The 13397-nt window shown below is 36.2% G+C and overlaps 1 protein-coding gene across 1 annotated transcript in view; it reads right to left on the bottom strand.

Annotated features, from left to right (window-relative positions):
• Positions 1–11302: 11302 nt before the first annotated feature.
• Positions 11303–13397, bottom strand: part of LOC144964082 (leucine-rich repeat flightless-interacting protein 2-like) — an 8872-nt gene continuing 6777 nt past the window's right edge. Inside the window, exons 5-6 of the mRNA XM_078898021.1 lie at positions 13077–13181; positions 11303–11410 (exon numbers count right to left, since the gene is read on the bottom strand). Coding sequence (XP_078754147.1) covers positions 11303–11410; positions 13077–13181 — 213 coding nt within the window. The remainder of the gene's footprint in view (positions 11411–13076; positions 13182–13397) is intronic.

Below are 13397 nucleotides of genomic sequence, written 5' to 3' on the forward strand. Positions count from 1 at the left end.
CTTCTGTGCTGTCTTTCTTTATTGATCGATGGATCTAGATCTAGAAGTAGAGGGCCTACACAGCATGCAGTGTTAACTACTACTCTGTGCTATTGTGTAGCTTGTAAGTGTAAGGGCCAGGGCACGGCTTGGAGACAAATCGAATTCTGATAAATAGAAGTCATTTGCTTTTCCCACCCAATTCGAATTATCAGGACTGAACTGTAGTTTTGTACAAGGTATAGCCAGCTGTTGGTGACAGTTTTTCAAAATAGTTCTGGTAATGTTGTCTGGTCCTGGTGCTTTATGTTCCTTACATGGCAGGAAGAGGGAACACTATTTATTATAAATAATTTTACGACAGAGACAAAGCTGTCAATGGTCAGGTACTCATTTTACACCTGAATAGGATGAGACAGGACGCGTGGTAAGCGATATTACTTTTATTTTTTCCGACAGAGACAACGCTGTTACGTCCAGGTAATCATTTTACACACGACTACGGCGATAGAAAGCTAAACTGCTCACCCAAACACCAGCACAAGATCCCATTAAGAGAAATACACTCAAATGTTTACAAATCATATGTTAAAATTTTTTTAAATAACAGTACATAACAGAGAGATGATTTACAAGGAAAAAAAATATCTCCCAAAACTATAACTATACTATACATTCGACTGTTTCCCTCCCAGACAAGGACTCCAGCCAGGGTCAGGACAAAATCAAGTAATCTCATTCCAAGACAAAGACAAAAAGCAATTGAAAAACAGATACAGGAGGATAGAAGACACAGCAAGTACCTCCCTGCCCACTATGGGAGGTCGGGAACCCCATCCAGTGCAGGGACCAGGAAAAAAAGAGCAATGCCAAATCAGAATGTTTGTTTGTTTTTAAGGGTTTTACGGCGTGCAACACATTAAGGTCATATCAGCGCCAGTAAAAAGGGAGAAAATGGGAAAGTAAAAAGTTCTAGAATTACAATTAAAGCATCCAAGAAAAATGAAGGCAAAAGAGGAATTGGTTCAAATAGGAAACATGTAGATTCCAAGAGCACACTATCAAAGTAGGGGTGAATTTTTAATTCAGAAAAGTGAGTGGAGCAGGCACTTATGTTGGTAACAACAAGATATGAAGTGAGTAGAAAAGTGCCAGAAGACAATAGAGAATAAAAAAATTTTTCGCGGCGGTGGTGGGGTTTGAACCTGCGACCTTATTGGTACGACAACTCCGCCTGGCAGGTGAGAGCGTGGCTCTACCATGTGAGCTATCCACGAACACAAAAAATATTCGTTTCAAACCCAAAGTCATTTCTAGATCCCTTTCTCACCCACTTCTTGAGATCGCCGATTCGTTCACCACCATCGCGAAGTAATTTTGACCAGCAGTTAAGCTTAATAGCCAATATTCTCATCACAAACATATAACATAGAAACGATTGAGACATTGAGTATGCTCCGGTGTATGGGGTGAATTTTTAATTCAGAAAAGTGAGTGGAGCAGGCACTTATGTTGGTAACAACAAGATATGAAGTGAGTAGAAAAGTGCCAGAAGACAATAGAGAATAAAAAATTTTTTCGCGGCGGTGGTGGGGTTTGAACCTGCGACCTTATTGGTACGACAACTCCGCCTGGCAGGTGAGAGCGTGGCTCTACCGTGTGAGCTATCCACGAACACAAAAAATATTCGTTTCAAACCCAAAGTCATTTCTAGATCCCTCTCTCACCCACTTCTTGAGATCGCCGATTCGTTCACCACCATCGCGAAGTAATTTTGACCAGCAGTTAAGCTTAATAGCCAATATTCTCATCACAAACATATAACATAGAAACGATTGAGACATTGAGTATGCTCCGGTGTATGGGGTGAATTTTTAATTCAGAAAAGTGAGTGGAGCAGGCACTTATGTTGGTAACAACAAGATATGAAGTGAGTAGAAAAGTGCCAGAAGACAATAGAGAATAAAAAAATTTTTCGCGGCGGTGGTGGGTTTGAACCTGCGACCTTATTGGTACGACAACTCCGCCTGGCAGGTGAGAGCGTGGCTCTACCGTGTGAGCTATCCACGAACACAAAAAATATTCGTTTCAAACCCAAAGTCATTTCTAGATCCCTCTCTCACCCACTTCTTGAGATCGCCGATCGGGGAAAAAAAAATTTATTCTCTATTGTCTTCTGGCACTTTTCTACTCACTTCATATCTTGTTGTTACCAACATAAGTGCCTGCTCCACTCACTTTTCTGAATTAAAAATTCACCCCATACACCGGAGCATACTCAATGTCTCAATCGTTTCTATGTTATATGTTTGTGATGAGAATATTGGCTATTAAGCTTAACTGCTGGTCAAAATTACTTCGCGATGGTGGTGAACGAATCGGCGATCTCAAGAAGTGGGTGAGAGAGTGATCTAGAAATGACTTTGGGTTTGAAACGAATATTTTTTGTGTTCGTGGATAGCTCACACGGTAGAGCCACGCTCTCACCTGCCAGGCGGAGTTGTCGTACCAATAAGGTCGCAGGTTCAAACCCCACCACCGCCGCGGAAAAAAATTTTTATTCTCTATTGTCTTCTGGCACTTTTCTACTCACTTCATATCTTGTTGTTACCAACATAAGTGCCTGCTCCACTCACTTTTCTGAATTAAAAATTCACCCCATACACCGGAGCATACTCAATGTCTCAATCGTTTCTATGTTATATGTTTGTGATGAGAATATTGGCTATTAAGCTTAACTGCTGGTCAAAATTACTTCGCGATGGTGGTGAACGAATCGGCGATCTCAAGAAGTGGGTGAGAGAGGGATCTAGAAATGACTTTGGGTTTGAAACGAATATTTTTTGTGTTCGTGGATAGCTCACACGGTAGAGCCACGCTCTCACCTGCCAGGCGGAGTTGTCGTACCAATAAGGTCGCAGGTTCAAACCCCACCACCGCCGCGAAAAAAAATTTTATTCTCTATTGTCTTCTGGCACTTTTCTACTCACTTCATATCTTGTTACTATCAAAGTACTAAGTTAGAGATCACCTAAAAGTCTCATCCAGACACAAGCACAGGTCCCCACTAAGAGCGATACACTCAAATGTTTACAAATCATATCTAATATGTATGCAAAACATAATACGGTGCATAACAGAGAGATGATTTACAAGGACAAAAATATCATCACCCAGAACTAACTAGACATTTGACTGCCCCTCTCTCAGCCAGGATATCCGGCCAGGGGTAGGACAAAACCAAGTAATCTCATTCCAAGACAAAGACAGAGAGCAAGTTGGAAAACAGATATAGGGGAATAGAAGACTCAGTATGTACCTCCCTGCCCACTATGGGAGGTCAGGAACCCCACCCAGCCAAATCAGAATAAAGCAACGTGAAGTTATGGGCAAGATCAAATCATCTCATTTCAGGACAATCTGGGGAGTCTCTGGTCTATCTTCCCACTCTAACCTGTTTTTCATGTCGACTACAGGTACAAAACAGGTTCATGCTCCTCGTCACATTAACTTCTGAGGGTTTTTAGCTGAGACAACCTTCTTTCTGTCTTTGACAGAGAAGTTGTCTATTCTACTTTTACAAAAGACACATCCCCTTCCTGCCCCCTCTGTCAACACCCCAATGAAACAGTAACACACGACTTGCTTGAATGTCAACCTCTTGAAGACCTGAGATGCACATTCCTCCCACCAAATCCAAGCATCAGTAACACACTTTAAAGTCACCTGGAACAACTACAAAAGACGTCTAACTTCTTCGTCATGGCACTGGCACAAGACTGAAGGGCTAGAGCTCAGGTGGTCACTGGTTCGGATAAGTAAATAAGTAAGTCTATTCTACTTATTCTTATACTTGTTTTACACTCAAAGGGACTGGAATCGATCATAGTGTCAAGATTTTTTCTGACCCCTTGGGTCTATCAGAAAGTACTTTGCGTCTTATACGCTAGGGACTCAGTTATACCCATAAAATCTCAGAAAAACCAAAGGTGTAACGGATTAGTGGAATGGAAGACGCTCCAAGTCCAAGCATCCCAAACTAGCTGTCAGCAGTCCTTATAATTCAACTACATTATTTAAATAAATAACTAAACAAGAATGAAAACTGTACTCCAATGGTTGTGTTTCAATTCATATTTTATATTTTAATGCCTTTGATAACAACACGCTGAATTTTTTTTTTCTTTTTCACAAATCAATGGCAAAATGACTGGGTCAGAAACTAATGACCACACCAACTTGGAAATGTTTGTGGTGGAATTCAAAGCATTATTGAACTTAAAATATAATGTGGCACATCATTTGAGTTACTAAAAAAATAGAATGCACACGGATGGGGTGGGGAAACTCAAGCACAAGGTCATACTTGTCTACATTCACATCAAATCTTTCTTCTAATCACAAATTATAAACCATCTCTCTCTCTCTCTCTCTCTCTCTCTCTCTCTCTCTCTCTCTCTCTCTCTCACAAGCATCCATACACATAATATACACATGCGCATACTCAATTCTAATGCAGGTACTAAAAAAGTAATCAAGCTTTCCAACGAATATTTAGCTCATAAAAAATACATGTCTTTCTTCGTTATTCTTCAATATCGCATTTGCCAAATTATTATCGCACTGATGCCTTAATCACATTGTCATTGAATTCATATAATATTATATAATAAATTATCATATTCTGAAAGCTAGCTATTGAATGTATGGGACAGAAAATGGATAGAGATTTACAAGGACTATTCAATTGTATAAATTATAAATAAATTCATCACTGTTATAGTTACAATAACTGAAGGGCATTGTCATTAGTACCTCCTATGTACAGGTTTTAAATGACACAACACCTTTGTGTCGTCAGTCGTCAGCAACGCCCATAAACGACTGCCTTTCAATTCCTTTACATCATTCTAGTTATAGTGATCATTTTATTGCCTCAAGATATGTACAATATTAGATGAGACCTCAAGTTTGCTTTAAATATGAATAACGGATAAAAAGTTCATTTGCTTGTTTTGGGGTTTTACAACATTTGCGCCACTATAAGGTCATTTCAGCCCCAGTAAAAAACAATGATGACAGAGTAGACAAAGGATTTAGATCTAGTGATCAAACACTAAAGAAAAATGTAAGACATATGGGAGAGTTCAACAAAGTTTATAATTAGATTAAAGAGAAATGTATCCTTGTAGCTTATCTGACAGGATCTCCACCAAAAGGGATACACTCGGTTACAAAGTAAGTGCTATCAACGGCAATAAGTAATGAAGAAATGATCTGCTAAGCAAAAAAAAGAAAAGAAAAAAATAGATCAGTCTGCCCGACTGTTTCCTTTTCAACAAAAGATTCTGTGCGAAACCAAATGCCCCGGTATGGAACATGATACAAAGGCTCATGGAAAAGACCTGATTTAGAAGGATAGAAGATATAGCAAATCTGTGGATCAATAGCCCAGGGAAGTCCAATGTTTCTCTGCCCTAACGGGAATGCCCTAATGAGATTTTTTTTTGTTTGTTTGTTGCTTTAGGTCTCTTCCAACACAATTGAGGTTATACGAGAGACCGCTGAAACAAAAAAACAAGCAATCTAACAAAAATAGTACAAATGTAAATCAAAATCATAACCTAAAGATATCATAAGCTAAATTATAAATAACCAAGAACAAACAGGCAGAAGATTTACAGAAAAAAAAATATCCCCTGTCAAAAATACAATCACAAACCAAAGAAGCAGGATAGGCTAGTAAAGAGAAGAAGAAACGACATCACTATCGGATCGTACACCCATGCGAACATCATAGGTATCCCTAATGAGAATTCAACTCACCAAATTGATAAAACAATACATATTACAAAGTTATATGGCCATTACATGTGAAGGCTGTCTAAATTCCCTTTATTGTCTTTCAAAAAAAAAAAAATTTAAGCATTCAGAAAAAAAAAAATAAACAAAATTTTAAATTGCTGCTTAATTGTATTAACTTATAGATGTACTTTGAATAATTTAGTAGCGGCTAGGATAATAATTTTAATTTTATATCTAAGGTGGAAGGAAGGAGTGGGGGGTACACTCAAAACTCAATACCTGCCAAATAATTTTATCTGTTTACTTTTTTAAAATAATAATCTCCTTAAAAATATGTTGTGTCACCCCATCACGTCTTCCATTAAGTTTTGGCAATTCATCGTTTTACATGTAGTGATTTGATATATCAATAAACAAAATGTCATAAAGGAGATAAATTTCCAGATTTCCCTTCAATGCTTAATGAGGAAGAATGAATGAGTGTCATTTGAGATGTTTATGATGGAGATACAACAATACTTAATTTCAATAAATCTGTCAATTTCATGAGCACAATACATACAGAATAAATGTAATATATTTTCAATTAAAAAAAAAAAAAATGAAGATGCCTTTTAACTATTTAGCTATATATTCAGATGAATTTCATTCTCGTGTAAATATGCAAATATATATACTATGAATTAATTATTATAAAAATTCTACATTCAAGGCACATGTTAAAGTTTTACCAATGATTAGCATCTATGTCCGTACAACAGATGATGAAAAAATCTTCGATACTTTAGATCCTCAAATTAAACAATTCACAAAAAGCCAACTGATTTTACCTACTATCCCTCTCTTTCCGATATTTCAACATTTTTTAAACCTTAATAAAAATTACTCTGAAAGGGATGTTGACTTACAGTTTATTTAGACCATTACTAACTTTCATGAAGGATGAATGACATTACAATTAGCTATGTTTTCTTTAACAAATGAAAGTTCGAGTAAGTGGGTTTATATGAAAAGGAAGAGTAAGAATTATGTAGGACCTCTTGCCTCTTTGTAAGAAGTTAAATTTAAAAATTGCGTATTTACTTAGTTAAAGACTATGCACTTAATATTCACATCACATATTATACATTTTAAAAGGTAGAAACATACCATCCAATGAGATCAAACCACATTATATGATACCAGAAGACAAAAGGAGATACCAGATGAGTGATGCCTACACTTATCATTTGTAGCGTGAATATATTTGGATCGAGAAAGGAGAGGAGAAATCTGTGATACAACAATAAGGACGAACTCAAGACAGGAATGTTTTCAAATAAAATTGGATTTTTTTCTAAATAAATTGGAGCAAAGAAATTATTAACAATAATGATGACTAATTCTTAAAATAAATCAAATCAAATGCATTACAAAACTCCCTTTGACCTAATCTCATGTACCTTTATTACTACATTAAAAGAGCACTAAACTGACCCCTGTTCCCAGCCAATCTTGCTATCACAAAATCAGTGCAGATGGTGACAAAAAGTGAAAAAGAAGGAAAATGTTGAACGATTGCCTTCAAGACCCATTTTTACTGCACTAAACTCCACTTTTAGAAAAATTGAGATGATAGACTATCATTGATACTCTAGCTAACTTCTGGAGAGTGGGAAACACTGCACCTGTGTGTTCCACCACACATCAACTCTCTCATTTCTAGCACATTGTTTCAAGAAAATGTAATTTTTAAAAGGAGGAAATTCCTCCTCTGGACTTCAAAGTCGCGGATTTCCGCGGATCCGAGGAAAACCACCAGCACTGCAAAATAGTCGTGGAGAACTATGTATTATATTCATTATATACCTTTTTGTTACACTGACAACTGATTGAACTGAGGTGTTTTGCCAAGGTCCATTACGAAGCAGTACAACAAGATGTTACTGTAATTGCATCACAAGAGTGATATGCTGTGGTATGCTGGAAAAACCTAACTCATTTTCTTCACACTCCACAATAAAAAAAAGCAAGTAAAAGGTCTAGAAACGCAGGGCAATTTGCTTCTGGCACGTGTTCATAGGTGGAAGACTTGCAATACAGGATCTCAAACCTGAATGAATAATTAATACACATACAACATCTATCAAATCAAAATAATTATATCTTCTCAAAAAATTTTTAAAAAGATGAACATTTCTTGACCCGTTTCAACTGAAGAGTAGCTTATGCCTTGGATGTTAAAAGAAAATAATAATTTACACAACTCCCTCCTAATTTCATGGTCCATATTTCAAAGCCCACATAAAGGGTTAAAGCTTAACCATGTCGTGGTCATTGTCATCTAAGAGATGTGTGAAAAATATATATATTTTCAAAAGTAAGCCATCACACATTGAACAGACGGGTTGTATTATTTTCAAGTCAAACAAAGGGGGGAAACTTTTCTCTTTTTCATACATGAGAGTGAGAGATATATATATATATCATGGATAGATGTGAATACTAGCAATACGCAGCACCTTTCTGTATGGAGTAGTGTTCGACTTGGTATTGGCAAGGCAAGGAATTAAACACAAAAACAGTAGGTGGCACAATCAAACATATACTCTTGACAACACAATGATCACTAATTTCAAAGAGAATCAGTGTTTTGTAATTGGTAACACAAAACAATATCAATATATTTGTCCACAAAAAAATGAGTCATTCACATCTGCTCAACAGAGAGTAAAAACAAACCAGCAAGTTATTCAAATCCTATAGTTATCAATTTAAAAAAAGAAAATGAAGAGAAAAGAATAGATGTTTTGACCTTGACCTTTGTAAAGATATGTAAACACTTAATCATTAAGGCATTCAGAAATTGGGGGTAAAGATAAAAATCCGTAAAGTCACGCTGAGACCAAAAAAACAAAAAAAAATTTAAGAGGGGAACAACAGCAAAAACACAGGGATAAAGAACATTACATATGAAATTGAATTAAAACTGTTGAATTTAAATCAATTTGACGACTTAAGGCGTGATACAAGCATTTCAAACTTTAAGGATTGTGATGCATACACAATTATGAATATACTCTGCTTATCCATTTCATTTGATTGGTAATTAAGCCAATAACGTGACGCCTCCTCACTGAAGTCAGGAAACCTGTAAATTGCAATTAACTTGCTGTTGGAAAATGACAAAACACCTTTTTATGACCAAAAAACCTTTTTATGAAGATGTCCCAAGTTTAAGTCTTTTTAACAAGTTGTGGGGTCACCTCAATCTATCAATATAAATAAAAATGTTCTGGCCAAAATGAAAAAAAAAAGGTTTTGTCATTTGAAAGCAGTAATAACGTTGATAAATTGTATAAAAAGATTTTGTGGACAACCTGAATACAATGAATTTGTATAGAAACCACAACCTTTCTTTGAACTCTATTTTGTTGTTTTTAGGGGTTTTACCACATTTTCAGGTCATTTCAGCGCCAGAAAAAAAAAAGGAAGATGACAGAGGAAAAGTTACAGATATAGAGTTGAAAGCACCAAAGAAAAGGGAACACAACGGGAACTGTTTCAAATAGAGAACAGGTGATTCCCCAAGCAATCCATCAAAGTGTGATACAGGAACATGTAAAGGATCCTGCTGTGAGTGATGCACTCAAATGCTTACAAAGTACAATATATTCAAAACTGAAAACTATAACCTCTGAGCTAAGGATCCCTGCCAGAACCTGTGAAAAAAAAAAAAAGTAATCTGGAGAGAGAGAGAGAGAGAGAGAGAGAGAGAGAGAGAGAGAGAGAGAGAGAGAGAGAGAGAGAGAGAGAGAGAGAGAGAGAGAGAGAGAAGAGAGAGAGAGAGAGAGAGAGAGAGAGAGAGAGAGAGAGAGAGAGAGAGAGAGAGAGAGAGAGAGAGAGAGAGAGAGAGAGAACAACATGTAAAGGAAAAACAGATATAGAGGATAGAAGACACAACTAGAGCAACCTCTCCACCAACCCTGAGAGATCAGAAGATCCCACCCCAGAATTCTATTTTTTATTCTGGGTAACTTCAAAGGCACTAAACGATGTCTAAAACCAAAGCATGTACATCATACTTTTTCATCCAGCATATATTATATTCTACACCTTTGCACAACCAATAAAAAACCAAAAAAAACTTCTACTGAATGTAATGTTTTCGATAAACACCTTGCACGCTATAAGACCAGATTTATTGCATGACAACTTCAACCAAGTCAGCAAAGGAGCTGAGTGTAAAAATATAATATCTGATATCCTTTTCTTTTCTTTCCCTGTATCTCTATAAAAACAGATTTGTGCTGGTTAGTACTGTCAGCACAACAAATCCTTGTCACTGCCATGCTGAAACTTTGTATCAAAACATTAGTTTTCTAGTCTTTCTTCCCTATCCTTGCCACACACACACACACAGTTTTCTCCATTTATCCGTGCCTGTATTGAGAATATCAAGACTCCATGTAAATTGTAATTATCAATGACAGAAAATAAACGAATATAGAATTTAGTAGCAAAGTTAAAACATGTCATCACTATTTTGCTCTTTCTGATTAAAATTATTAACAGCAATAGCACTAGTTCTCGATCAAAGCACCATCATATAAGACAAAATAATCTGCAGGGATAAATATTTGATGATAAGTGAGCAAAGTAGAATAGCCTCTTATGAAAGGGCAAAAATTGCAATTGGTTTCTTCTAACTACCTAGAAATCAATACAGGCTACCCTGAGAGGATTTTTGTTTCCAAATCAATAAACGCATATCACCCTCAACCTTATGTGGATTTTCCTTCCTAGAAATTATGCCCACAATAAATATCACATTTATGCAGAGAAAACACAATAGAAATAGTCTACATAATAATGCTCAATTTATATCTTATGGAACCTTAGATACACATTATGTCAAAAACAGTTTATTAAAGCTTCAATAGAAATTCAAATGAAGCGCTTCTAACAGTCCGGGTCCTGTACCAATATATATTATGACAATCAAAACCGGAACAACGTAAAAGTACAAACAAGAGTTTTTGGCTCTCCAGCAAATTTTTCAAAAGTGCAGATGTGGGTTTTCAAAGCAAAACTGCAGGTTGTGAATCTAAAATATTAGACAGTATCTATAATAAAAGTGCATCAAATTTGTTTGATGAATCAAAGGTGGGATAAAAACATAAACCATGTGAGTAAGTCTTATTTTCGTTACCACTGATAAACTAAACGAGTCAATAAAAAGGGGAAAAGATAATCATCTAAGCTCAACTATTTCCATATTTCTAGTATTTGTGTGAACAAATTAATGAACAAGATCACAGATTAAATTGTCGAAAGAATTAAGCCAAGCACTATATTCTGGGTGAGTGATGAGAATGGAAGTATGGGTGCTTGTTGCTTAATCCTGCTATTGTCTGTGATGGCATAACAGGCTGACATACGACGAAACCCGTTGCATCCAGCAGACAACCATGAGATGAAATGGATTAAGGGGAAGCAGGGTTGGCTTATGGGGATATATGTACATGAACACTAACGCTCATTGAATGCCTAATGCACTTCTTGTCTGTCGGATTCTCTCAAGCCTTGTCGTTAGATGTTTGTTTTGATTCCTTAACTCTTCCAATTCCGTAGAAGCCTCCCGTAACTGAAATTAAGATTAAAAAATATAGCCCTTTAATGGGTACAAAATTACAACAATGCAAAATTCATTTTCTTTTTTTTTTTAAACATAACTAGAAATTCACTTATTGTTTGAAGAAAATATCCATTATACTTAGAGCTTTTAAATCAACACAAAAAATTTAAAATACTAGACTTTTCAACAAAAAAAATACAAAACAAAATTTACAAATAGGAGAAAATTTTGATATTTATACAAAAAATAAACAAACCCAAAACAACTTATTATAATAATACAAGTTAAGAAGATTTTAATGAAAAATGAAGGGCTTCTCTAAGCTGATGAGGACACCCAGAGGGATTTCTCAACTGCTATTGGTAGCATAAGGAAGGGACCAGAACTTAAAAGGATTTGATTGTATGTAGCCATCGTGACTATCACAGGACAATAAATATACCTGCAGCCCACAGATGCATGAGGTCTAAATGAAGAGCATGTGATCACCTTTATAAAGACATGAACATTGCATTTCCGGGGAAAGTTTGGACTATCACAAGATCTTTCACTTATGTAGACTGCGACCTAATATATGTCATTAGATGTGCACATAGTAGTATGTTATTTTGTGTGAGAGTGAGATTGATTGGGGATTTTTTAAATCTACTCAAATAGAATAGAATACAGTGTTCTTTCAAATCAATTTGAAGGCTTGATGTGTTCCTATTCCTGATCGATAATTTTATTATTCTGTGGATGTGTGTGGCTGGGGAGGAGGGGAGGGGAGGTTGGGGGGGGGGGGGGGGGGGAGGGATGACGCCAGTAGAAGATAATTCAGCTAGAATGAGTGAAATTACTGATGCATAGTAGTAGTACTTCGATTCATTATTTATGTTTTTATCCGTCTGTTTGAATGGCAATTCGGTCAAAAAAGAAAAACAATGGAATTGTCTTCATAGGCACTATAATATTATTTTAGGTGACCAATCAGCTCTCTTTTCAACATCTATTTTAAGCGAATAAATGAAGCAAAAAGATTCTGCAATCATTGAATAAATATTCAATTATTACGTTTTTACTAGGAAATAATTGGGTTTTCCAATATTAGGGTAGAATAATATTATCTATAAATAAAAAGCCTTAACCCAGCCTTTGTTGGGTACAATCCAGCACTTTGTGAGGCTGATCACAAGCCTGGATAAATGGAGAGCGTCTGCTCAGGAAGGGCATCCTGGCAGTAAAACTTAAGCTACAACTTGTAAATGAATGAATGAAACCAGATAGAGAAGTTGAGATGGCAGAAATGAGAATGTTGAGATGGTCACTTGGCTGGACAAGAAACGATAAAGTGAGAAATCGACGGATTCGAAGGTTGACTGAAGTGAAGAATACAGATTAAGAGATGAGAGAGGGAGGATGTGGGAAAGAAAGTATTAGATATACCATTGCCCAAAGACTAGATGGATAGATAGGGTAGAGGACGACATGTAAGAAATGGGCCTGGAGGAAAATGATGCAATGAAATGAGGTGCATGAAGATGTGGCATTAATTATGGCAACCCTGCAAATGTGGGATAAGCTGAAAGAAGAAGAATCTAAAGAAAAAGCCTTACAGTGCCGAAACATACAGGAAAATATTTTTTAAATAAATGAACAAAAGGAAAAGCAGACAGTTGATAAAAAGAAAGATTACCTCTTTCTGTAATTTGCGTTTCTCTTGCTTCAATTCGTCTTCCATGCCTTCTGCCCTCTCTGCATCGCCTTTATATCTTTTAACTTGAGTTTCTAACCTTGTTACCTGAAAAAGATGAAAAGTGCAGATGATGAAGTCTTTCTCCATGCTTGACATAATGATAATGAATTCAAAAACATTTTCTTCTACATTTGACTGATGGCAACCATGTACAGCATATGGGCAACATGTTATTAAAATTAAGTGGTCCTTTAGCTGGAGTTCATCCCAGATTCTACAGCTGTGGAACTTCTGTGGATTGTCAAATCTAAAACATTTTTT

Source organism: Berghia stephanieae, chromosome 2, assembly GCF_034508935.2.
Source record: "Berghia stephanieae isolate SIO BIC M18660-M18661 chromosome 2, UCSD_Bste_1.3, whole genome shotgun sequence".
In the NCBI taxonomy this organism is placed as follows: Eukaryota; Metazoa; Mollusca; class Gastropoda; order Nudibranchia; family Aeolidiidae; genus Berghia; species Berghia stephanieae.